At 37.1% G+C, this 27,077-nt stretch overlaps 1 protein-coding gene across 10 annotated transcripts in view; it reads left to right on the top strand.

The window, feature by feature from the left end:
• The window catches only part of Esrrg (estrogen related receptor gamma), a 589,781-nt gene that overhangs the window by 348,644 nt on the left and 214,060 nt on the right, over nucleotides 1-27,077 (top strand). For 2 of the 10 annotated variants that reach the window (XM_047520874.1, XM_047520872.1), the window contains exon 1: nucleotides 23,014-23,288. The exons of 5 other annotated variants lie outside the window; for them this stretch is intronic. Coding sequence is in view for 2 of the 5 variants with exons in the window: in XM_047520872.1 (XP_047376828.1) it covers nucleotides 23,233-23,288 (56 nt within the window). In the remaining 3 variants the exon portion in view is untranslated. Of the gene's footprint in view, nucleotides 1-23,006; nucleotides 23,293-27,077 lie in introns of those variants that run through there. 3 more of the 10 variants (XM_047520881.1, XM_047520878.1, XM_047520873.1) reach the window with 3 other exon arrangements.

Below are 27,077 nucleotides of genomic sequence, written 5' to 3' on the forward strand. Positions count from 1 at the left end.
GATTAATTGGTATTTGGGTGCCAGGAAATAGCCATTTCTGTCCTTCCAGGTAATGTGGATTAAAAAGTACACGTGAGTTGGGTGTGGTGGCACACACCTATAATCGCAGCCACAGGGGAGGCCGAGGCAGAAGGATCACGGGTTCACCTCCAGCCTCAGCAATTTAGCAAGGCCCTGGAAGCTTAGTGAGCCAGGCAAGCAGTTGCACATGCCTGTAATCCCAGAGACATGAGAAGTTAGGGCAGAGGATCAGGAGTTCAAAGACAACCTTAGCAACTTAATAAGGCCTAAGCAACTTAGGGAGACTCTGTCTCTAAAAAAAGAAAATAAAATAAAAAGGAGCTGAGGATGTGACTTTGTGGTTATGTGACTCTGGGTTCAATCCCTGGTACGAAAAAAAAAAAAAAAAAAGAGGAGGGGAAGGAGGAAAAAATGAAGCTTAATAAGATCCTATCTCACAAAAAGTAAAATGGGCTGGGGATGTGACTCAGTGGTTAAGTGCCCTTGAGTGCAATCCTCCATATCAAAAAAAAGAAAAAAGTACAAGTGATACTTAAAAATTGTTCTGAACAGACATTGATCAAGGTTGTGCATTTACAAGTGAAACAGAACTCTATCACTTATGATAAATTTCCACTTTGCTTTTCTCTTCTAGAGCTGGGGATTGAACCCAAAGCTTCATACATGCTAGTCAAGCACTTTCCCATGGAGCCACACCCACAGCCAAAGTCTCTGCTTCTTCAAGCTGTATTTGTAAATATGTAATTATACCCCAAAGTAGTCCTGTCTAAAAAGACACACAAGTCTTTTTTAAAGTATTAAATCTGCTTCAGTGGTATTTATCATTCAGTGGTATTTATTGTGCTTGTTAGCAACATCATAGAACTAATATTACTTCATTATATTCTCCTTTCTAGTTCAGTTGCAAGAAACTGAGCAGAATGGGTTGATAAAATAAGCAACACTATATACAAAACAAGGATGAATATTTTAATTGGATTCTATGTGTTAATCATATTTTAGCCTCCTGAGCACTCATGTTCTTTGAATCATAGCAAATACCATTTTCATAGATTAATAATATTTGGGGGTTTGAACAGAGTCTGCATACATTGGTCCGTTTCCTTCCCTGGAGGACCAAGGCTTAAGGAGAGTGAATGATTTGCCCAAGGCTACACTATTTGTTGATAGTAGAACAGTATTCTATACAGACTAACCTTAGGTATTTTGGTAGTAAGTGAGTATTGATTATTTGACAAAACATACTTTCTAGTTTGGAAGGAAGTGCAATAATTGCATTCCATATATTCTGGTCTCTTATATCCCTGTATCAGGGGACATCTGGAGAAATCAGGAAAAAGCCATGTTGCTATGGATTGGGGAGGGAAGAGGATTTCAAGGCTTTCATTACATTGACCTGATGATAAAAAGGAGCTGGGCGGAGGAACAGAGTGGTATGGATGATCTTATGAGGTCTCAGAACCTGTGACAGAGTGATATTTAACACTGGCCTTTACCTTTTTATTTCTGTGTCTTGCTGGAGATTGAACCCAGGGCCTAGCACATGCTAGATAAATGCTCTACCACTAAGCTACATCCCCAACACTGGCATGATTTTAATCACATGGTATTGCCCCAGAGGTAGAAAAATGAAGAGGTAGCTAGGACACAGAGGAAGCCTGATGATAGTTTGGGGTATTAGCTCTAAAAATTTGTCTCTGCCACTTACAGATATCATCTCATGCAATTTAAATAACCTCTCAGAATCCTAGTTTCAGAATCTGTAATACTGGAGAACTAACATCATTTATCTTGCAAATCTGTAACAAGACTAAATCAGATCATGTGTTTACAAGCATTTTGGAAGCTTTAAAGTAATATGTTTGTGCTGGAAATTAATATGATAAAACAAGTTAGTATACAAAATCTATCAAATCCATTTAATCTCTTTTATGGGTTCTTCAATGAGATTTCCTTTGGAAGTCATACTGATAATTACTGGTAATAACCTTAGGTCTTTTGAACATGTTGAAGAAAAAATTTAAATTAGTCTGTTTCAAGGAAAATAGCCAAAATTTCATGCAAACAGATATAACATAGAACAAGGCAGAAGAATGTTTGTGTGAGAGAGAGGGAGAAGGAGAGGGAGAGAGCGCAAGCTGTCATGTGTACATATTCTTCATTAATTTGATGAGTAGACAGTTTTTGGAATTAGGGGCCAGTCCCTCCTTACTTAGCTTTTGGCAACTGCCTGTGATCTCCAAGTTGGAGGATGAAGGATTAGTGGAAATTTTATTATTTTATCTAAAGTTTACAGGTTACACAATGATCAGCTATAGAAATTTTTTTAAATGATGTAATGTTTCAAGTGATATCTTTGAAAATGAAGTTTGTCCACATGTTTAAATTTGATACAACTTTTATTCTATTCTTGGACCATAAAAATTGCTATGAAAATTAAGAACTTTAAGTGATGAATTCTTTTTAAAAGTTGGCTTTGATAACTTCTGCAGTTTGCAACTGCATGGATGCCATCCTATTTAGGTTGTGCAGAGGAAATTAACATTTTGCCAATTAGAGTATTTTGCCTATAAATGTTTTATCAGTTTGGTATTGTTTTTCTTTTAATTGGTAAAATAAGAACAGAGTTTTTAGGCAACTTTCTCAGGGACAATTTCTAGTAAGGGGCAGAACTGACAGGGAAACTTACCCAACCACCTAGCCAGAAGAATAACCAGTCTGCACGATCTATGCCCTGAGATAGTCAACAAAAGGAAATTGAGGGAATGTCAGCCTTCCAACTCAAGAGGGTAAAATCCCTAACCTAGCATGGTACCTGGAACAGAGCATATAGAATAGATATTTCTGAAGTGAGTGAAAGAAGGAAAAGCAAAGTTCAAAAGAATACCACAGAGTGCTGTATTTTAGAGACACAACACTAAATGACATCCCAACCTAAAAGGAGAATGGAGACCCTGGACTGAGTTCTCTGCTGGCCCAGCCAGCAGTTTCTTGAGGAACTTTTGAGTCTGCTTTCTACCCTAGCAAAGTAGGCTGCAAACTTTGGTAAATAGAGCGGAAACACAGACATCTCCTAATAGTGAACTGAAATTAAAACCTGCTTAGAGAACTACAGAAAAACATATATGCCTGCTCTCACCTGGAGGGTAAAACAAATGGGGACCAGGGAAAATCTAGTCAAATGACATCATGAAGGCTGATGTAGCTACAATGGCAGTAGGCCAGCAATCTTCCTAGAAGAACAGATGGAAGATGGGACACATTTGTAGCCAAAAAGAGACTGCTCATAGGTAACACAGCATGCATTGCCAGGAATGAAGATGGTAAGATATAGAAATAACCTCTATAAGTCCTATGTGTGCACATTTCTTAAATTCAGTTTTTTATAGTGGTGTGCATTTTGAAAGTTTTTGCCTAAAATCTGTACACTCTTGGCATCATTGAATCTTTGCTTTAAGGAATGTGTACAGAGATGCATATGTGTGCATGTGCACATACCCAAGTGTGTGGTACTAGACTCAGATGAGAGATGTGATTAAAACATCAAATGAGTTTCCCCATGAAGATTGTACAGGCGATGTTCGATGTTTACTTGCTAAGGAGAGGATATGGCTTGCACTTCCCTTTTATGTAAATATTTTGTTTAGCGCCTACTGCGGTGCTAACAACAATGTGATAAATGCTGGCCAAATATAGTGTAGATAAATACATTGATTTGACACCAAGAAGTTGAGTACTCTTTATTTCATTGCCATTCTTTTGGTACAAAATAGAAGAGACTAGCCGATGATGTAGTTCTAACTCCCTCATGATCCCTTATCCATCTGAGATTGATCTCCTCAGCTTTGTTCTCTTAAAGCACTTAACCCTTTCAAGCTTTTCTATCAACACCTTTCTGTTCACCACTTAGATGAAAAGAGGGGATACAGCAGATAAATGAGCAGAACTACATTCTGTGTGGTGCCATGTTCAAGGGAATCTCAAATCATGGTTCCAAATGGCAGTAAATATGATGGCTAAGAGCAACAACTATGTCCCATGGACAGGGATAGAACGGTTTCTGTGAGTTATTCATAGTGGAAGTTGTAGTAAGTTATTAAGTCTTTTCCTTATCAGTAAGATTGGAATATCATTAAGATTATTATGAGGATCAGATGAGTTAAATGATATAAAATGTTGAGCATTTTATAAATATCCTAGCATATTGTAAACTCATGATACTGATCAACATTGGTCATGGTGATAATGACAGTGACAGTGATAACAAGAGATGATAGAGCACTTAGTGGCCAGCAGCTTGCTAAACAAGCAGACCAACAATGACAATAGTGAAACTCTTAAAAGGAACCATACCAGAATCTAGTTTCTAGTTTGTGTTTTGGGGTCTACCACTTTCCTACAAATGTGCTCTTCATTTTTGGAAAAGTTTTACTAGTTCTCTAAATTACCCTGAAGACTAAGAAGTTCCTATTTTTCATCTAAGGGATAGTTTTTAAACCCTGTGTCATAAAAATATAGTTTTATTTCTAAGATGTGCATTCCAAGATTCTCTCTCCTGGACCAAGAGTCACATCAAATATGGTGTATGGTTCTATTTCAGCCACCTTGGCATGCCATCCTACCACTAATGCAAATGAAGAGATTGCTCCTCTGTTAACTTGTGTGCTCTACCTACTCAATGGAAATTTGGGGGAGGGATATTTTTTCATTGTATACTACTGTTGCAAAGTTGTATCTTCCTGAGTTTAAAGCATACCTTTTATACACAGAGCCTGAAGCACAACTAGCAGCCTCATGCCATTGGTCTCTAATGGCTCTCATGGTGAGGCAGCAACTTTTGACAGAAGGAGGAATTCGCTCCATTAAGCAAATATACTGGAGGTGCCATACCTTCTTGGAGTTAAGGATTCAATTCTTAACAACTGAAGCAAATTCGAAAGACACTATACTTCTCACTCAATGCTCATTTCATATTTATCATAGAAAGCAGGATGCTCCATTTTTAGAGGGAAAATCCTCCTAAAATTCTTAAGCTTGAGGGTTTTTTTTTAATTGTCTGGGAGAGTCCGACACCAGAGGGCGATGTGAATACAACATTTTCTCTAGTTTCTATATACAGTTTATTTTTGATGTGTAAACAAAATAAGTATATTTTGTATTAATTACCATTTTCTTTGTAAGAATTTTTTTTTCAACAGCTGAAATCTTAGTGTTCTTCTCCCTGCTTTTGGACTTAGGCAAAGGATGGAAAGATTAAGAAGTGTTTTATTCATTTGATTGGCATTTATTGAGTACCTACTATATGCAGGGTATCATACTAAAGGTTTGGAGGGGGTTAGTACATAGTGGATAAAGACTCATTAAACGAATATTTATTGGTCGACTGTTGACACAAGGCATTCTGAGAGGGGCTGCAGGGATGACTAAGATGAACTAGCTAGTTGCTATCTTTAGGAAACGTATCTTGCACTGAGGAATTCTAATCCTATTCTTCTCTTCCATGATTAAAGGCTATCTCACCATGTGAATGGTTCCTCCCCAAAACTGCCTTTAGAGCCTTAGCTCAGAAAACCCATCTCCTTCCTCCAGTCTCAAGTAGAACTGGCCATGTCCTTCTAGAAGGCTCTCACCTGCTTTGTGAAAGACATATCACAATAGGAAGAGCATTAGAACTGAATGGACTTCACCTACACAATGGTGGGAATATCTGGAGCAACAGTCCTGGAACTAGGAATATATTCAACGTGTTCAGATTAACTGGGGATTATCATACCCGCCTGTTTGAAGCAGAATTATGAGAAATAAAACTAGGAAAGAGGCTTTGGGTCAGATGGTGAGCAGACTTGAATTTCAGGTTCCAAAGATCTTGATTTTGTTCTATAGCTGTGGAAAAATACAAGGAAAGTCCTTGTATTCCTTGAGAATAGCAGATGGGATGAATTAGAAAGAAATAGAAAGATGGAGGAAGACTAAGGAAAACACTAGTTAGGAGATTCTGGCAGCTGGAACTTTAAGAATATAAAGATGGGGGAAGAAAAGAATGTAGAGATGATTATGGTCAGAAACAATAGGACTTAGAAGCTGACAAATTTATACCAAGCACCTATGTACAAAAGGGTGTGTTGTTTTGTTTTGTTTTTTGATAACTGAAAGGGTTGCCTAAATCTTTCTCATAATCAAAAGCTCAGAGGGCAGGGAACCTGAGTGCTTGCTTATATTCATTCATTTCTTTAGTAAACAGCTATTGAGCATCTATCTACTCTCTGTGGAACCCTAAGCTGTGATACAAGCATTCAGGGATAAGACAGGTTTCTGCCTTCAAGTAGCTCACAGTTCAATGAAAGAAATAAAATGGTGCATAAATAGATTTAAGAATGCAAAATAATGGCAGGATAAGAGATGCCTCCAGGAAGGGGAGGCTATTTTTGAGTTTCTATATGAAAAAGAGAGAAGTATGTAGGTGGGGAGAGGGGTGGGATGTGTGTAGAGGTGTAAGGGGGTAGGTTTGGGAGGGCCTATGGGGATAGAGTTATAACGTGAGAGACCTACATATATAATGATGCTGGGTTGTGAACAGTTATAAAGAAATAATTATAAACTACACTGATCCCAAAGAGCTTTCAATTCTTTAATAATGGTTCCTTTGTCCAATGCTTTTTCCATTATGTTGAATAGTCTCCCCATATGGGAACTGGGGTGTGGAAGAAGAAAGAAGACAACAGGTTAGGAACTGTGATGACTCAATACCAGTTATATTTAGGAATCAATCTCTTATATCATTTAAAAAAAAGCAAATTTGACTGACAGTCCAATGAAATAGTTAAAATCAGATGATGGGAAAGTCAAAGAATATTAATATCTATGAACCCCCATTTTGATACATATGATGAGGTAAATTCAAGGTCACTCAAATAAATATCAGGCCTAATACAGCAGTATTGTTTGAGGAGTAAGGAAAAATATTGTATGTAAAAGATCAAACCCTTTAAGTTATTGATAATTTTTTAGATACCTTGTCAGTTATATAGAAAGCATTATTTCTCCACAAGTGTCTAAGACAGGGTTACTGTTTCTTTTTCTCTTTCTTTCTTCTTTTTTTTAATGTTAAGCACGTCCCTTTGCAGGGCTTAGAATTCTCTCTAGTCCAAAATTGAACAAAAAAGGCCTCCCCTTGTGCTATTTTTTTTTTCCAGACTGATGAAGCCGTATAGAAATGTAAATGTGATATAAGGAATGGTAGCTGGAAGCTGGTGTTGTGCTCTATGCTCTCTTGTAAGAAAATTCCCTGATTTTGCTGTGTGTGTGCATCTTGTGTATAAGGGCATTTAATTAGCTACAAGTTACAACAAAGACTTTTGAAAGGAAAATATATCTGTGGTGCAGATGCCTTTATTTTCAACTGGCGAACAGTGAGGTGTTTAACTCCCTTATCGAGAGCTGCATGAACTGCCCAGGCTAAATTGGGAACATCTCCACACTGTTTGACAAATAGATTTTTTGTAAACTGATTTAGCTTTTTCATTGTTTGCATTTCATTATATAGCGGACTTCATGTCACAAAATCGGTATTCATTCAAAATAGAAAATTTAGAGATAGGACGGTAGCCAGATAAAAAAATATTGCACAGGTCAGGGCTATTAAGCATAGAATAATAGCAAGTCAGTGATCCAAGGGCTTGTTCTTCAGCAGCAAAGGGACTACCATAGCTGAGGTCAGGAGTCAGGTTCAGGACTGAAAATGTGTCTGTGGCCACATTTATAAGACAATCAGCAGGAAGAGACAAGAATGAAGAATTCCTGTAGGATGAAAGAGACACGTCTCTTCTTTGCACCTTAAACCTCATCCTCCTCAGGGGCTGGAGGTGGGAATTTTAACAGGTTAGATGCATCCTGGTACTGAAACGTGCTCATCAGAGTTTGGGGTTCTGTGGCACCTACTGAAGAGCCTTATTAGGGAAAGTGATTTGGAAAGAGATTCAATAGTGAGATTGCTTTTCATTTTTCTTCTAAATCTTTCAGTTTACCAGCAAGTCTTGAACTTGAACATGTATCAAAATCTCCTAGGTGTTTTGATAGAACAGATTGCTGGACCCCAGCCCCACAGTTTCTCCAGGTGGGGGTCTGAGAATTATTAACAATTCTCATGTGATATTGATGATATTGATGCTTCAATTTGAGAATCACTGGCATGAACTCCATACACCGTCATTGGAGTACCAAATTATTAGCATTTTCAGAGTACCGATCAGTTAAACCCACTGACTGAGCAATGGCCCTGGGCAGCTTTTCACTGTCAATCTCAGTAGGAAGTCTGAAAGATTGCAGAAGAAAGTTTATAAGATTTTTTTGTTTTATTTTATTAAAAAAAAAACAAACACAAGTGGGACAATAATTGTATGACATCTTAATCTTGCCTTTTTAGGAATTCTTGCCTGTTTTCCACAGCTAGGTAGGTTTTTGGTTCACTACAATGAATCACTGGAGGTTGCCTTTTATGTACTTTTCCATTAGTGTTGGGATTTTTATAATGATAAACAGGATGCAGTTTTACTTTTGGTAATCTTACAGTCATGGAGGAATCAGATTAATACAAGTAAAGCATCAACAGCATTTGGTTAGTGGGAGGACGGGATGCTGAGGTCTCTGTGTCTTACAGGAAGCCTTCCCTGACCCCTATAGGGCAAACCAAGTATTAGGCATCAGTAGGACTTTGCTAAACCAAAGGAAACAAGAAGAGCAGAGGGAAGGGGAATAATTGGTGTGTGATCAGTAATCTGCCATCAGTTGGAGTTCTAGATATTTTTACTGGTAAGTGAGCCATTTTTTACCTCTTTCAGGTCTGGCACTTACTTCACTATATCTTGATTTAGTATTTTTGCCCCACTCAATCTACTGTTTTCCCCACACTAAATTGCTTTGTTGTTGTTGTTGTTGTTATTTTTTTGTTTTCTGTTAGAAAAATAATCCACATTCATTGTAAGATCATTCAAATGCAGTATTAAAATATAAGAAAGTGAAAAGTCATGCTGCTCAATGGTAGAGTGCTTGCTGGGTATGAAGGAGATGAACAAGACCCTGGGTTCAATCCCAGTACCACCGCAAAAAAAAAAAAAAAAAAAAAATTTACTCAACTGTGTTATCTTATGAAACCAAGTTTTTTGTTTCATCACTTCACATTGGTTTTTACTCTGAAGCACAGTGTTAGTATACTGTTTAGCTGGGCCACAGTGGCACACACCTATAACCCCAGCTACTCTGGTAGTTGAGGCAAGAGGATGACAAGTTCAAAGCCAGTCTGGGCAGCTTAGTGAGACCTTATCTCAAGCCATATTTTAAAAAACAAAACAAAACAAAAACACCTAGAGACATAACTCAATGGTAGAGTACTTGCCTGACATGCACATGGCCCTGCATTTAATTCGCAGTACTGAAAATATATATGGTGTGTGTGAGTGTGTGTGTGTGTGTGTGTAATTATATACACATATAAATATATATGGATGTATATATATACACACACACATATACATAAGCACACTATTAAATTATAGCACTTCATTGATCAAAAATTTTGTGGCTCATCTTTTTTTCCTAGATGCTTGTTTTTTAGTTAAATTCCAGGAAAATTCTGCTCCTTGATATGACGTCACTACAAAAATCTGAGGCCCACAGATGGTTTTCACCTTCCCTTAAGGCACTTCCTCAGTGGTTAACATGACCTTTTTCTTTCTTCTTTCAACATTGCTGCAGTTTAGAATTACAAGTGGCCCTCACCCCCAATATGCCACTGTATGGGCCCCACCTCAGAGAATCTGACTTAGTGAATCTGGAATCCATAGATTTAAAAAGTCTGGAGATGTTTCCAATGCCAAGCTGGATTAGCTGATCCTGTGATTGCTGTTGGGCTTTGGGGTATTCCCATGGTCCCAACCACAACAACAAAGTTGATGCCTCATCTTTCATACTAGTCAAGGTCTAGGAGTCAGTTGTATTTAGTGACACCATCTAACACAGGCCACTGACACTTTGCAGGCTGGAAATGATTTCTATGGGCTCTATGGAAAGAATTCTCTTTCCTTACATGTATCTACTTCATAGAAGCTTGGATTAAAATTACACATTTTGTTCACAACTTTATGAAGTGAATGGAACTCCCCCCCTTCCCTTTTGCTAATTATAATTCTTAATAAATGATAAAACCAAGACATAGGAGTTCGGGTACTTTCTTAAGATCGCACAGCCAACATTCTGTAAAGCCAGAATTAAAATGAGACCATCTGATAGCCCAGTTCATGCTTGAACCCAAGTTTTCTTTATATGGTCCAATAGTGTAAAATGATAATTACGGGCCCTGCACTCAGGCCCTTACCAGTGGTTCTCAGTATCACCCTTGGCTGCATATTGAATTAATCTGGGGAACTTGAAAAAATCCTGATGCCAAAGATTATGAATTAATTGGCTAGGACTAGGCCTGGGGATTGGGATTTTTTCAAAGATAGAAACCACTGATATACAGACCATTTCATTTAATCTCCTTAGCAACAGTATGAGGTTAGAGTCATACTGTTTTTTTAAAAAAAATGAGGAAAATGAGACTAGAAGTGTTTGATCGACTAGCTCAATAGTCCACCAGCTGGCAAATGGTAGACCCAGACACAGCAAAATAAACCAGTTTCCAGCTCTTTTAGCCACTATATCTGTCCCTCACAATGTTAAGGTTTTTTACTTCAAAATTTTAAATAGTACAATTGAGTGGATCAGATGTGCACACAAGAAAGAGCCAAATACAGAATTTTCTAGACATTTAAGACCAGATCATTATTAACTGGTAACTGTTTGTTTGGTTTGTTTTGATGTTTCTTGTAGGATTTTATTCATAAGGTTCCATGTGTTGAAAAATGAAGTAAAAGAAATTCATGGGGTAATAAGTGAATATCAAAGTGAATTCTGAGTTATTTGTGTTTAATACAGACTCTGTTCCTGATAATGAAACTCTAAACTTTTAGAGCAAAAGTGCTCTATAGAGATGTTCTCCAGCCAGTGGTTCTTTTACTTCCACATGCTTCAGAATTTTCTGGAGAAGCCTGTTAAAACAGAGATTGCAGGCTGGGGATATAGCTCAGTTGGTAGAGTGCCTGCCTCTCATGCACAAGGCCCTGGGTTCAATCCTCAGTACCACACACACACACACACACACACACACACACACACACACAAAAGACAGATCTCTGGACTCTGTCCCTGAAGTTTCTGATTCAGTAGGTCTTGATAAGGCCTAGGATAAGGGTAAGGCCTAGGATTTCCACTATTTTTTTCTTTGCAATGCTAGGAATTAATTAAACCCATGCTTGCTAGGCCATGCCTACCACTGAACCACATTCACAGATCAGCATTGGCATTTCTAGTTGATGCAGGTTCTACAGGTCTGGGATCCACACTCTGAAAACCACTGAGTTCCATTCCCTGAAGCCCAGTGAGATGAGATGCCTGGCTCCAGTGCACAGGTGACCCAGGAGAGCCATCACTTCTCATCTGTCCTTTCTACTACATCTCACTTCTCTGAGTAAGACAGGGACATTTCAGAGGTTTTATTTTAGCCCTTACCTAAAACTCAGCTTGGCTTGAACTTGAGAGCATAAATTTCAAAGAGAAAATTACTTTTTAACTCCTTAGAAGCATCAGATTTGGGATGGGTTATACAGTCTAGAAAGATTACTCATTAATAGAAACACTTGGGTTACTTGTTAATCCTTCTTGCTCTTTTCTTTCTCATATGGAGTTGATACTCAAGACCCAAGAAAGTGAGCTCTCAAATACATCACTCAGTGAATTTAGTCGAGTCAAGGCCACCTAAGCATATTGATTTACTTATGAATATGATGTTATGGATTGAGGACGGAGAATAATTGTTCTAGAAGTTCTCTCATGCATGGCAGAGACTGCTTCAGAAGGGCAGGGTTCTGTCATCACTGTGCAATGCTATGGCAAGAAAAAAGCGAATACTGAAAAACGTAGTTGTAATTCTTCTTATCCACGGGGGGGGGAGGATATCCAAAGATAACAACACTCCTTTCTTTCTAAGTGGAAATATGTTTTATTTAGGGAGTGGTGAACTGTGAAAGAGTAAATATCAACCCCATTAAAATGTTGAGAGAATTTCTTCAGCGACCCATTGAAGCTCATTTACCAAAAAACAAAACAAAGCACAAGTTGCATGAGTATAAATAATTTTTTGCCCAAATCAACAATTATTTGGTTATAGTGCTAAGCACAGCAAGGATGATCAAAGACTCTCAAAAGTTTACTAAATGAAAGACAGGGGGACCCAAGCACAAGAACCTTGACATAAACCAGTAAGACCAGTTATACTGCAAAACATTATGGGACACAAAGGATGGAGCCATTGATTCGAGGGTCTAGTGACCCTCGAGGGAAGCTTTACCTGGAGGGGACATTGCAGAGTGTTCTGTCTATACTGTGGATTGTTTTGCTAAATATTGGAGCTGGCTAAATGAGAGCCAGAACACAGGGACAGGAACACTTTCTTTGCAATACTACACATTTTATTTATAAATATGGAATTTTGTCCCCCAGAGAGGGCACATGAATTAAGTCTGTTAAAAATAAACAAAATGTTTACATTTATTTTCTGTACATCTCAAAATATTGATTGGGATTGAATAATTGAATAGGTCTAACTGCACAATCGATGGCAATGAGGCCAATGGTGGGATAGAACTTGGACAGTACTGGAAAGCTCTGACCACAGAAGGAGCCCATTAAAACTAATATTGTCTCATTTAATCATTTTTGCTAATAGAGGAAACAAAATGTGGCCATGTTTCCTTCCAAGATCTTCTTAGCAACAATATGACCAGGCCCAATAGTACCTGGCACTCTGCTATGAAATCTTCTTCTGCATTCTGGAAAGATTAGAGAGGTGATATAGAATAATTCTGAAGGAAGAACTTATGTTTATAAAGCTGTTGCATTACATGAGTTGATCATAGTTTTTTTTTTTTTTTTTCTGTTTTTTGTTTTTTTTTTTAGTTAAGGAGGAGATCCTGGAAAAATTCCAGGCCTCTATGGTTGTTTTAAAATGTAATTTAAATTCTTCTTGGATTGTTGTTACTTCTGTTTTATGGAGAATGCTTTTGCTCATTCTTAGTCCTCTCTCTCCTTTGGCATAGATTTCTAGAATTATTCCCTGGTTGTATGACTGTGAATCTTGGGGAAGAGAAAGGCAGCAACAGAGAGCCATAGCAAACCTTTGTGAGTTAAATCATGATAGAGAAGGGAAATAGATACTGCAGTGCTTCCTTTTTGAGTCTTAAATCCTTAGTATTGCATGTGTTGATCCCTGAAAACTGACACAGGGCCTGGCACAGTGTAGGCATTGAAAGGTGTATATTTCCCAAACAGTGAAGGGAGAATAGGATATGAACTTGGTAGGACCTGCTTAATTGCAATTTCCTAAAAGAAAACTATTTGTTAATAGTCAAACATGCATCCTGTTGAATGCTTTTTCTGTACTACTTTTGTGTCCTTCTTAAAGGATGCATGATTTATAGGAAACAGTTTGAGATTAGGAGTGCTAAAGATGTAGAATCAAAACAAAACAAAAACTGGGCATAGTAACAGTCTGGGCTACTTAGGAGGCTGAGGCAGGTGGATCACAGGTTTGAAGTGAACCTGGGCAATTTAGCAAGACCTCCCCTGCACCTAAAAAACAAAAAACAAACAACCAAAAACAGCTAAGAAGGCTAGAAATGTAGCTCAGTGACTGAACATTTATCTAGCATGTACAAGGCCCTGGGTTCAATCCTCACTACTGCAAACCCAGAAAATAATAAAATCAGGTCCTGGCTTTGCAACATAAAAACTGAATAAATTCTTTGGGTCTCAGTTTTGTCATCTATAATATGGGGATGATGATGGACAATTATAATACATAGCTTCTATATGCTACATATGACTGTTTTGAGGAACAAAAGAAGCAGGTAAGCAGGTATGACACTTCTTATGTCATAGTCCCAATATAGATACATATTTGACATATATATATATATATATATAGATATAGATATAGATATAGACATTCTCCTTATTAGTTATAATTTTAAAATGTTCTAAACAACTAAACTTTTCCCCCTAGCTATATCTTAAAATCACAAAGTTTTAAAAAATCTTCCTTCGTTAAATTTCACTTTTGTTTATAGTTCTAATTTATCCAAGGGTGAATTAAGGTTCTCTTCTCACTAATGAAAATTTTCTTAGTTTTCTAATTCAAGTGGTAACTGGATTTGAAGAGGAAAGATGGGGTCTTTGATTATGTTATTTGCTTTGGATAAACCTTCATGACAAAAACCTTCATAAACACAATACGTACAATCAGAAAAATGAGAAATTATACTCCATTTATGTAGGAAAACGCATAAATGAATTCTGTCATGTATAACTAACTCAAACAAATAAAAAAAAAATTTAAAGCCTTCATAAACAAAAAGCTCTGCACTTAGCCACAGACTCTAAATGAGACTATAGCCCCCAGGTTTCAGTGTCTTACTACTGTCCTCACAAATCCCCTCCCCCATCAAGATTCATGTTAACCTATTAAGGAAATGGGAAGGGAAGTCTTTCTCACTCTTTTTCATCCCAAGTGTGATTTTCTAGAAATAACATTTGGCTCTCTTCAATGTGCTGTGTTCTCTTCAGGGTCTTACTCTTGGAGTGAAACCCCCAAATAAAACATATAGGACTTGGTTAAAGAACTGTAGGGAGTAAAGAGAGGAAAGAGCAGACTGAAAGGGGAGACTTTGGCCTTTTCTGCTGATTGATTAATTCCCTTCTTCCTCTCCCCCTCAGAGAACTCTGCCTCCTTTCTGCAAGAATTCAGTGTTTGCTGCCATTCCAGCATAATCCCTCATAGAGAAAGGAACGATGTGGCCATTCTTTATGAGATCCTCATCAACCCTTAACCAAGAAAACGTTTATGAATTCAGAAGGATCCTTAATACAGAAATTTTTATATGCACACAAAAGTCAACTTGTAGGCTTTGATAAAAAATTATTTGGTTTTAGGACATGTCTGAGATCATGGTTTTTTAAAAGCATTTGTTGTCCTGTCAAGTGAGAAAATGTTTCCATGTTATTCTGCAAAGTCATGGTTCCAGGCACTGATGTGGCAGCTTTAATAAGTTTTTGTCTTAATAATATTTTTTTTCATTTTCCAATACTTAGTGTGAATATTTGGAAAACAGAAATAAAATGAAGAGGAAGAAAGCAATCATTCCACATTGCTCTTTCAAGAATAAATGATGATAAAATGCTGAAGTACCTTTGTTTATATGTAGGCCTTGTGCTGACATCCTACCCTCTCTTTTGCCTTTTTCTACCAACCTCATCCCCTCCAGTTATCTTTTGTTTTTTAAATCACCTTATCTTTTTAAATGTGTTCATATTAGTACTAACAACTTGGCAGCCTCCCTTAAACTGAAAAATAATAAACTAAGTAATAGAATTAGTTATTAATTCATTCATCCAGGACATGGTCTCTGTACTCCTAGAACATGACAGAAATATTTAGCAATTTCAATTAGTGGTCCTGGGGACAGGGTCAGACCCCACCCAGATTACAGTTAGATAGGGTTTGGAGTAGGGAGTGGCCATTTAGTTAAAACTGACTTTGTAGGGCTGGAGGTATAGCTCAGTGGTAGGGCCCTTGGCTGGCATGCTGGAGGCCCTGGGTTTGAATCCCCAGACCTGAAAAACACACAAAAAGAGTCCCCAAACACAAAATTCTGAATTCCTAAAGGAAAGGAGAGTTCAAATGCACTTTAAAAGGACAACTAATTAGCTGGGGAAGAGAGAGATGATTATCTTTGCTAATTCATCCCTACTTATTTTTATATATGTGCCTTTTTAAAAAAAATTTTTTTTTCCTAAGCTGTTGGAGAAAGTAGAGGACAGCCTAGCATATACCCTTGATTATTTGTCTCAGGTTCAGATGTCTTGGCTCTTATCAGCACCTTTGTGCTCAGAGGGTTCAGATCTCAGGAGTTCTGTGCTCAGGTGTGTTGTCAACAATTGTGAGATTAACATTAGTAGCTTGTTACTAACTAAGCACCAGAAAGGGGAGGAATGTAATCTTTTCTAATATAAGCTTTCCTCCTACCTGGGTGTGTAACCTGGGTTAAGGCTCTTAACTATCCTTAGCCTCATTTTCTCCACTTGCAAGGTAACCAACTTGGACTCATAATCCCTATGGCCTTTCCCTGCCTGTAATTCCCCATGGCCCAGACTTACTGTTCTGCCATAGATTAGTGGCCATTCAATGTAACAAGAGCAAAACCTGTGAAGAAATTGAGTTCTTGGGATATCTGATCAAAAGAGCTCCTGAGTGAATGAGCTGGTGCTTGGGATAGTAATAAAATCAGCAGCATTATTGACTGAACTGCTAGGGTAGAAGAATGTGGAAGAAGGGTCTTAAAGGAAGAGAAAAGGACTAAGAGCAATTTCTCTCTCCCCTTCTTTCTGGGAAACAATGCACAATTGAATTCTTGGGAGAGTCAGCAGAATTTAACTTCCCCAAGACTGTTTTCCTCATTGAACATGATGGTAGTTTTAAGGGGAACATCTTTCATTGTTCCCTGTCATTACATTGAGCCAATGTATATGTGGCACTATCCTAAGCATTTCATAACATCTTTTTATAAAATACATCTATTTATTTATTTATTATGTGGTGCAGAGGATCAAACCCAGTGCCTCACACATGCTAGGCAAGCACTCCACCACTGAGCCACACCCAGCCCCTCATAACATGTTCTGGTAAAAGTTATCAATATTTTCACTGGAGAAAACTTATACCTAATTTTCTTCTTTGTATTAAGTTCCTTGAATGCTCATTCAGAGTTGGAGTCCAACTGAATTATAAATGCCATTCTCTTTTATCTCTTCCTTCAGTTCATAAGATTTAAAAATAATGTGGCTAATATTTATGGAAAGTTCACTTCGTGGAACATGACAATAAAATTTATTACCCAAAATGGTATACTTTTGAGAGTTTAAAGAGGGGCCACCATAAATTATTAGGCTATGACAACTGGCCCAAAATAAAATGGTCATATGGTCCCCGAACTAGGGCCAGGTACTGTGCTAAGTTGGTTTAACCTGTTTAATCACCATAGCAAAATTGTTCTCCTTATTCCTGTTTAAAATCTGAGGAAACTAAGACTTTGTTGAGTGAACTGACTCTATTCCATAGTTTTACCCCAGATAACTGGAATTGGAGATCAACATATGCCTCAGAAGTGGCCGTGGCCCCTTCCGTGTATCCTTTTACATTCTCCTGACTGCTGCCAGTTTTCTCACACAGACCCACACACACACTCATAATTAATTAGTCTTGGTTGGGAGAAGCAGGTTTTTAACAAACATATTCATTTATAAAATGGAACCTTAGAAGTGAGTCAGCTGTAATGTTAAAAAAGAGTAATATATCTTTAAACCTGTTTATGTGACCACGAGATATGAATATCTCACCCATCTTTTATTTTTTTAACTAGTGCTTTGAAAATGTGGACAAAGGGGTTAATGGAAGCAATAGGGAAAGAGAACTTTCAAAGTATATTGAACATTCATACACATCAGTAAAAAGTAGTCTGTATTGGTGCTGGGGATGTAGCTCAGTAGTAGTAGTGCCTAGCATGTGTGAGGTCCTGGGTTCAATCCCCAGCACTGCAAAACAAATAAACCCTCTGTTTTTCTGAAGTTTCATGGAGATATATATCTCCTCAAATATATTTGTTTAATGGGGTGGTTAAAGTGGGTAATTTGATCATTCTACTGGTATCATACCGTGTATTGCTTATTCTGAAATCTGTCATATTTGTTCCACTTCCCCCTCCTCCTCTATTCTCCACTTCTCCCCCCTCCTTCCTCTCAGAGGTAAGCTACCCTTTATTTTGGACAACACTATCACACACATGATTGAGTCAACAATTTATGGCTTTTAAAAATAGGGATTTTGTCCTCTCTTTGGTTTATTGTTTATCATAATCATCTTTCAAGTGAAAAGGCTAATTTACTCTTTCTATAGGAATATTTTAAGCTTGATTATCATAATATTACAGCTGCCTGAAAAGGTCTAAAATGGGACATTGACCTTGAATGTTTTCTGCATTTAGCTCGTGGTGCTTAACATTCAGGAAAGAATATAACTGCAACTCATTTATTAATGTATAATCTCAACATGTTAACTATTGCTCTGTAAATACATGCCAGGCAGATTATAGAAAGCTTGTAAGATACCATAAAATGCATTTGATATTTTACTAGGGTAAGTTTGTTGGAAATACAACATAACTAAAGCCACTTTTCCCATTGGAACTTCTGTAGTTTATAATTTAATTTTTACTGACATTTCACCATGTATATTATTAGCTTGACAAAATGAAAGTGAAATAATCCTGAATTAATTAAACAGAAACCAAATTGCCTCTATTTTTTTTTTTTTTAACTTCCATTTTCACACAAGACTAGGAAAAGAGTTTAGTGTGTTATGGAGGTGACATAATTGCTCCCCAGAGAATGGGCATTTTTTTATATAGACTCCTTAATTTGAGAATGGGATAGATTTATAGGACAAGAAGTTTGTCAAAAGGCAAGATTTTTATTAGGGCTTCTGTGGAAGCGATCACTTTCAGCAGAAATGATTGCTTCTTGCCAATCGAGACAATAATTTAAATATCAAAGCCTGTGCCCTAGAAATGAAAGGCAACAGAAAATGAGATATGATGAATTGATAGAGGTTTGGAGTAATATAAAGTAGTCATCCTGACTTAGAAATCTGCCTGTTCTTGGTGGGAAAGGTGTGTTCTTGAGCAGGTTTATAGCACAATAGAAATCATACCAATCCAGGACTAGGAATGTGGCTTGGTAGTGCTTGCCTACCATGCATGAGGGCCTAGGTTCAATCCCCTATACTGCCAAAGGAAAAAACAAACAAACAAACAAACAAACAAAAAAACAGATTACAATTTGCAAATGAGGGAACAAGTGACAAATAAGTGAGGGGACCTGTCCAAAGCCACACAGCTCATGAGGAGACAGAAGAGAGTATGGTGTCTAGGCCTCCTTGCTTGTCATTTAGGAATCCCTTCCCAGGGAGGTTCATTGTGGATTTTCTTTTGGAGTTAAAGATAGTAGTTTGTAATAGTCTTGGTCCACTTTTTGTAGTATGATATATTATACCATACATGATACATCAAAGACAGCAGGGAGAACATTTCAAAAAACTAAACAGCTTTTCAAAGGTTTATGATCTTGAGGAAAAATCTGTAAAGGCAGATTACAAGGCAATTTGAAAATCTAAATTTGTGATGACTTGTTTAGTTTTTAATATTTAACACATGAGTAATGTGCAATATAAAATTAAATTGTTTCAAAATACAATGGTGGATTTGAAATATTTAAATATAGAGTCATCCTGTTAATTTTCAGAAAAGGTAAGAGTGAAAAATAGTTACTAATATGCAATAATAGCAAGACTGCTTTTCTCCTCACCTTTTACCAACATAAGAATTCACAGAATATTTTAGGCAATTATTTTTACTAAAATGCAGGACCATTTCTGGTGTATACAACTCCGAGGAATTCACCTTTTGTTTCCACTGGAGTTTTGCTGGTTGCCATTCTAGTCTTTCAAATGGAAATTAAGTATAATCTCTGCTTGGTGCCTATGTGTTAGTTGGAGATGAAGTTGTTTGGCGATTTGTGACTGCTGAAGCTGTGCATAGACTGAGGGCCTGGTGCATCACAGACTGGTATTAACTAATTTATTTATACTCTTTGTGAAAGAGTCAGAAGAGTCCTTTTGTTTGGCTCAATTTCTTCTGATTTGGGTAGACTCCTTGTGGTTAGATTGTGAAATGTATAGAACTGATTAACAATATGTGTTTATTCTAAGTTGTTTATCTGTTTTCCCCCAAAACTCTTTATAGCTGAGATTTTTGAAGGTATAAACTCATTATTGCCCATGGTGTTGGTTTTTTTTTTTTGGATTATCCATTCCTTTCTCATTCAAGGTAAGGACACTGACTGGGGAAGGCTCTGGAGATGACTTGAGCCGTGTGTTGATAAAATATTCTGAAGCTGTATTGCAAGTTTAGTGCAATAGATATTATTTTAAATCTGAAGTTGGTTAAACTGGATTCAAGACAGAGGTGGATCTTAGGTCTTGACTTATGCAGGTGACTCTGGCTCCTAAGGGGAACATATTCAGCCCTATACACCTAGTACATCTCTGGTCATTCACAAAGCAGCCAGATCATTAAACACTGTACCTTGCAAGGATGAAATAGGATAGTGAGAGAGCAGGGGGATGACTGTGTGCATGTATGTCTGTGGATACAGAAAAAAGACCAACACGTGAACATGAGCCTAAATATTTTTAATAATATAAACCAGATAAGTCAAATGGCTCTTAATGAGGGCAAATAAGTGCCTAAAGGAAAATAAGAAAATTCTGGGAAATAAAATATCACTCGTAGGCAATGTGGTGACTTAAGATGCATTGGTAAACAATTACCTACAAATCTTGTCTTTAAAAAATCATTTCAAAGGAGTAATAAACAGGTTCTGCTATAGCATGATAATGCAAAGAAACTATAGAATGCTACACAAGTGCAAAATCTGAGTGTTTATTGAGTACATTATATGTGTTTAGTACATTAAATAATTTTTATTTTTTAAAGAAATATTCCCAGATAAAAGTAATAATGAAACTTTTGGGGGGAATTTCTTTAAAAAATATGTACAACTGAATCTACTAATTACCTTGAGAATTTTAGTTTATTCAGAAATCAAGATAGTAATCATATGAACCAAAGATGTTTTTCTGTCCTTTTAAAACAGTATTAGCTTCTGTATTTCTTTGATTGTACTTTAGAAAAAAATCATGTTTCTTTTGCAAAGTGCCTTTTTTATTTATTTTTTTAATTGTAAACTGATTACATGTCTCATTTTAGATTGAATAGACAAATCTTTTTTTTTTCCCTGGGTGTCTACAGAATGCTTGGATTTTCTTCTACATCTCAAAGCTCTTTTAATTCACTGCTCACAACCAAATTTACATCTTAATTGCAGAGTTCACATTTAACAATATAGACAGCATAATGCCACTGGTAATTAAGCTTTTACTACCTGCTTTTATACTGTATTCTCAAGCACAATTTTTTTGCTATGTGAGTTCTGATCTAGAAACTTGTATGCATTTAGACCACAAATAAAGGAATCAGGCCCATATCTTAGATATAGCTAAATACATGGCAGGGAAATTGCTTTTTTCTGCGGGGGGACCAAATCATGTCTGTCATTTTTATATTCTGAATTTTAATGTGGCTGTTCTATTTTAGTGTTTTGTTTTTTTAAAGGCCTAGAAATTTGAGAGGGTTGAGAGAGAGTTGAGTTCTGATTTAGTGAATTTAACACATGCGGAATATCTGAACTGATTTATTTTGATCTCGAAGATTATACTATTTCTATCATGTAAGACTTAAGATGCAAAAGGTTGGTAAGCAGTGGAGCTGAATTATATTAAAATTGTGGGTCTTCCACTCTCTATAAGGTAGCAGTTATCTCTTTGCCATAAATAGCTGGTATCTATTCCAACGTGCATTTGCTAGTATAAAAAATCCTGTAGTTTAAAATAGAACCTAAGCCTGCTCTCAGTTATATGGAAATTAAAAACACACTCTACACCATTTTATGAGGAAAAACCCAGTTTCCCTCTTATATTCTCTTGTTTTTTGGTTCCCCCCCCCCAACACTTTTAACTGAGAATTCATAGTTTGGTGAATTATTATCTGTTGGACACTATTCTTATAGTGACTAGGCTGTGTGATGTCTTATAAAATGTGAGTTGATTTTTTTTTTTTAAAGCATATAGTATACATTATGTATAGAAACAAATAGGTACACTGTATTTTATTTGAAAGGTTAACATTTTGGGTAAAATCTTATATATGGATATATGTCTTCCTGTTTGGAAGCTTATATTGAAATAAATATATAATTAAGAACACTTTTCATGCACTATATAGTAAAGCTCTCCCTACAAAAACTGCAGTCTTTATTTTTTCAAAATGCACTGAGATACACTTAGCACACTGAAGACCCTCCCAGTTTCCCGCTGGAAACTGAAGGGGACAATTTGTCCCGCAGTTGTTTACCTTTGTTTTGAAAGGCTGCATTGTATGTATCTATATATAGAGAACCCTGGAGCAGGTATAGAAATGTTAAACGTAATTTGCATAGCAGTCTCTTAAATTGTACTGATGCACACTATTTCCTCTTCTGTAGTTGGGAACAACTGCATTTCACCTTAGGGATGAGGGTCGAAGTTCACAAGCTCCAACAATTTAGAAGAATGTCTTTTTATTTTTTTAAATGCCCATAATACACCAGAACAGCAGGAAAAGACACGATTAGGAAGAAACGGAGAAAGTACACCACCAAAGAAGCCGCCGCCCCCGGTGGACTCATAACACAGACAACCGCAGGACAAACTTAATTCTCTACCTTCCGCAGAATCCTTCCCCAAATTAACTGAGAGTCTGCATGAGTTCTTCCTTTCAAGGCGAAATGGATCTTAGATTAGAAAACCAAAGACAAATCCCTCCAGTGCTTAGAGAGTTAAGTTAGTTATGTTTCTTTTGTAGCTTCCCAGAAAAGGTGGGGGCGGGGGAAGAAAAAAGAGGGTTAAAAAAAAAAAAAAAAAAAAAAAAAAAAAAAAAAAAAAAAGGGCCCAGGGTATCTGCTGGGAGCTTCTCACTTGCTCTGGTCCTGGCTCGCTTTTTCTCTTCCCACTCTCAGTTCTCACCCCCTTCGGTTCCTTCTCTGCACCCAGCCTACCTGCCTGGCTCCGCTCGCTCGTGCAGCCTCCCGTCGCCTCCCTCCTGATTGGGCAGAGGCCCCCCAATCGGCTGCGCGCCTGGGCCGGTGGGACTGCATATGTAAAGCCCTACTTCATATTAATAAGCTCCAATCGGGGCTTTAAGTCCTTGATTAGGAGAGTGTGAGAGCTTTGGTCCCAACTGGCTGTGCCCATAGGCTTGTCACCAGGAGAACATTTGTGTTAATTGCACTGTGCTCTGTCAAGGAAACTTTGATTTATAGCTGGGGTGCACAAATAATGGTTGCCGGTCGCACATGGATTCGGTAGAACTTTGCCTTCCTGAATCTTTTTCCCTGCACTACGAAGAAGAGTAGGTACCTTTTTCTTTCCTTTTCAAACTCGGCGTGGGGGTGCGTGTGTGGGGGGTGGACAGAATGTATCTTTGCACACTGATTCAGGTAATGCCCTGGGTATTTTGTGTGCACCAGTGCTTGTTTGTGTCTGTCTTATGCCTTTTGTGTCGAGGGTGATCTCCTAATTCAGTAAGTCGAGAATTGTTCTCTGACTACAATGTTACCTTTGAGGCAAAGCTCAGTGACTGTCAGTAAAACAGCTGTGTGACAGTCACTTCTTATTCAGGTGCTAAGAATAGGCACTTGGCACAAATGCTTAGTGAACTGTTAAAATGCATCTTTTACTAGGACCCATTTTCCCAAGAAAAGATGTTTTAAAATACAATATTCAAAATGATTTATACTATTGAGTGCCTCTTATGTATTTGCAGTTTGACAGATATTTTCAGCTCCCTGTCATTTCTTACCGCGCAGAGTTAGAGGCAAAATTGCACATTTACTAATTCTCCTTCAGAGAACAATTTAAAAACTAGCCCTATGCAATTCAGAGCTAGAATAATGTTATTTGCATGGTTAGCGTTAAGTCAGCACTTAACTGACAAATCAGTCCATTAAGTAACATGAGATTTTTCACACATTATAAATATTTAAGGGGGAAAAAAAACTAAAGAAGAAACAGTAGTGACTTTTAAAATTCCCCCTTAAGTAGACAATGCTCAGATTGTGGATGTGTTTCCTATATTGTGTCCAGAAAATAGAGAAAAGTACTTTCATTCTTATATGCAGTTAATTCGTATTTATGAATATCTTTATACACATAGAAATGTCTATTTAGATTATTAAAGATGGGGGGAGTGATTGGGGGTAGGGGAAGTAAATTAGGCATTCTTGTGTAAATGAGTAGGTCATAAACTTAATTTCAACCCACTGTTAAGATAAAATATTAGTGTATCACGGGAGCTGTCACTGGTTTCTCTCTTTCTGTTGAGTCAGTTATATTGCTTTGCTTTCACATTACAGAAATACCAACTGTTATAATTCTGAAAAGAGTGCTCTTGGCAAACATTTCTCTCTATAGATTATGAAGAAAATATAAAACTATGGACGATGAGGTAGTGCATTATAGGTAGATGTCCACTAGCTGTCCTTAGTGACTGCATATTGCATTGCTTTGTAATTAAGTAAGAGATGAAAAGTGACTGGCAGTGTCAGTGGCTGCTCGTAGATGTTTGAGTGTTAAGAGTGTGTGTGTGTGAGTGTGCATATATAGAGATACGCTCACACACATGCATACTCTCACACATACCCACATGCACACTCACACAGGAAATATTAGCCCAGAGATGAATTTAGGAAGAACTGAAAGATTGTAAACCTGTGTTGCATCATTTTGAAAGCACTCAAGGGAAGAAACAGCCTTAAAATGCATGAAAATAAAAATGAAAAATAAACAAAGGTAGGACTACCCACTCAAGTGTAGCCTGAAGTTTAGTGCACCTGGGGTTATAGGATCGGAGAATTTGAAATGTCTTCATGTCAGGAAGAAAGCCCTACTCAAGCTCACCCAGAGTCTGAACTTTCTTTCGTAAATAAATAAACAAAATAAACTTTCAAAACCCCCTAGAGCCTTCTTTTAAAAGTAGTTTCCTTGAATTTAACTTCTTATAGCTAATTTGAATAATTAGTTTAGATAAGCCTCTTAAAGCAGATGCATTTAAATGAAATCAGGGCACATGTCCTTTTGGCTTTGGCGCAAGATTCAAACTAGCTTTCTTTTTGGTTCAATTAAAAATCATCTTTTAAAAATACAGATTTATTGTCTGGATGCAGTTCTGATGGTTACGTGGTTCACTGGACAGACAGAAAGATCCAGTGCTAAGCAACGCATCTGCCTCTCTGTCTCAATTAATAAACCACAGAATTTATACATGCTATTAATATTCATAGTAATTGTACTGGGTTAAACCCCATCACGTGTGTGTATACATAGAAATGAAACCAGAGTTATGCAGTTTGAGAGGAAAATATTGGACAGTTTCTGCTTTGGAGGCTGTTAAAAAGATTCATACAATTTATTGACCACCATTAAGAGAGCTTAGAATGTTAGCCTCTAACTATGTGTTTTTTTATTTTAGGACATGTGCCAGCACATTAAAGAACATAACATTTGAAAGCTTGTTTCACGTTTAATAGCAGTAATAGCTGATAGCATAAATAGATGAAAATAATATATCTGCTCATTCTGACATATGTGTCAGTCTAATCATTCTAAATGAGTGTGCTCATCACATGAATCCCTTTCAACCTCTGATTAAAATGTAACATTGACTACAGGATTATAGAGCGGACTTAATTTTACTGACTGTTTTAACAGTTGTCACAGCTGTTGGAAGAAGGAAAGGCAATTGAAACCCTCCAAAACAGACAAGGCAAAGAGGGAGCAGTTTAGTAAATTTCAGCCTGATCATTGAAATCCAAACATTGAACATTTAACAGTTGCATGCTTTAAAATTCCTGCTCGGGGCTACCCAAGTTTTATTTTGTATGATTCACTCTTTCTGTTTCAGGGTTTTGATATTTTTCCCCCCTCTGCTCCAACTCTTGTTATTAAAAGCTAACTTAATTGAAATGCAACTATCTTAAAGTAATACTATGATGTCAAAATATACGGGCTAAAAATAGGAAGGAAAAATTTATATAGTAACAACAAGAGAGAGCCTAAGTTAGACTGGACACTATCTTTGAAGAAAAGATAGGAGCTTGCCCAAGTCACTTGAGATGTGATATTATTTGAGAACTATGAACAAGATACTTGAAGTTTATTTTTCTAAGAAAGAATGCTTAAACTCCAGTCTTGGAGCTCCTATTGCTTTTCTTCCTGTTTCTTCTCTATCTGTTGAAAACACCTGCAGCCTTAAAGGTAGGTGGTGTAGGTGAGGTTTTCAGACGATTTCTCTGTAAATTACTGGAAGTGACAACCAGCAGCAATTAGGGGTGAGCATGCTGAAGCTGTAGAATCTTGTAATCTTACCCATCACATCAGTAAATCGAACAGAGTAATTCTATTTTTCTAAGAATTAAATATCCACAGTACGTGTCCCAAACTATAGATAGTTGAAAGAACCAGACGATGTCTGTTATGTAACATATGATTTTTCTCCTTGAAGTAAGGGGGGAAAAAAAGTGTTCCTGAGTTAATGGAATAAATGTTAAATGGGAGTGGTGAGTTAGTGATGGGCATCTACGTTTCACTAGCCCTTTGTGTTAGGGTATTTATGTATTACCCTATATACATTTGGTGGTAAGTTTAAAAATCCTCCTTTTACAAGGAGAACTGAAAAACAGCTTTCCATTTCCTGGGCAGAGGCAAGGGTGATCATGGTGTTGGCTGGTTCTTATAGTGATGGTTTCTCATCTTAATGTGTTTATGGCACTGCTGCTTTATTTACTGAGCCTAGTGTGTTGCAGCGGTAATTAACCCATGTTATTAGCAAAGCCCTTGTGGATATGCATTAATTCTCTTGCATGGATGATCATTTTTCTAGTGTTTTTCCCCCAATAAGGTATCATTGTTCTTTTTTTTTATATTCTAAATTGATGGCCTTTGATATGATTCTTTGATTTAATCTGACTTGTTATATATATACTGACCATATCATAAAGAATGGAATTGTAATTCAGCTCTTAATAATGCTAATAGGAGGAAAGATTTTTCTGCTGTTGTTGTTCTTTTCAAAGTAAAAAAAGACAAGACTAGAAATTCAAGCTTAAAAAGGAAATAATATAGGAAATCAGTTTTAACTCTA

The sequence above is a fragment of the Sciurus carolinensis genome, chromosome 12 (assembly GCF_902686445.1).
Source record: "Sciurus carolinensis chromosome 12, mSciCar1.2, whole genome shotgun sequence".
In the NCBI taxonomy this organism is placed as follows: Eukaryota; Metazoa; Chordata; class Mammalia; order Rodentia; family Sciuridae; genus Sciurus; species Sciurus carolinensis.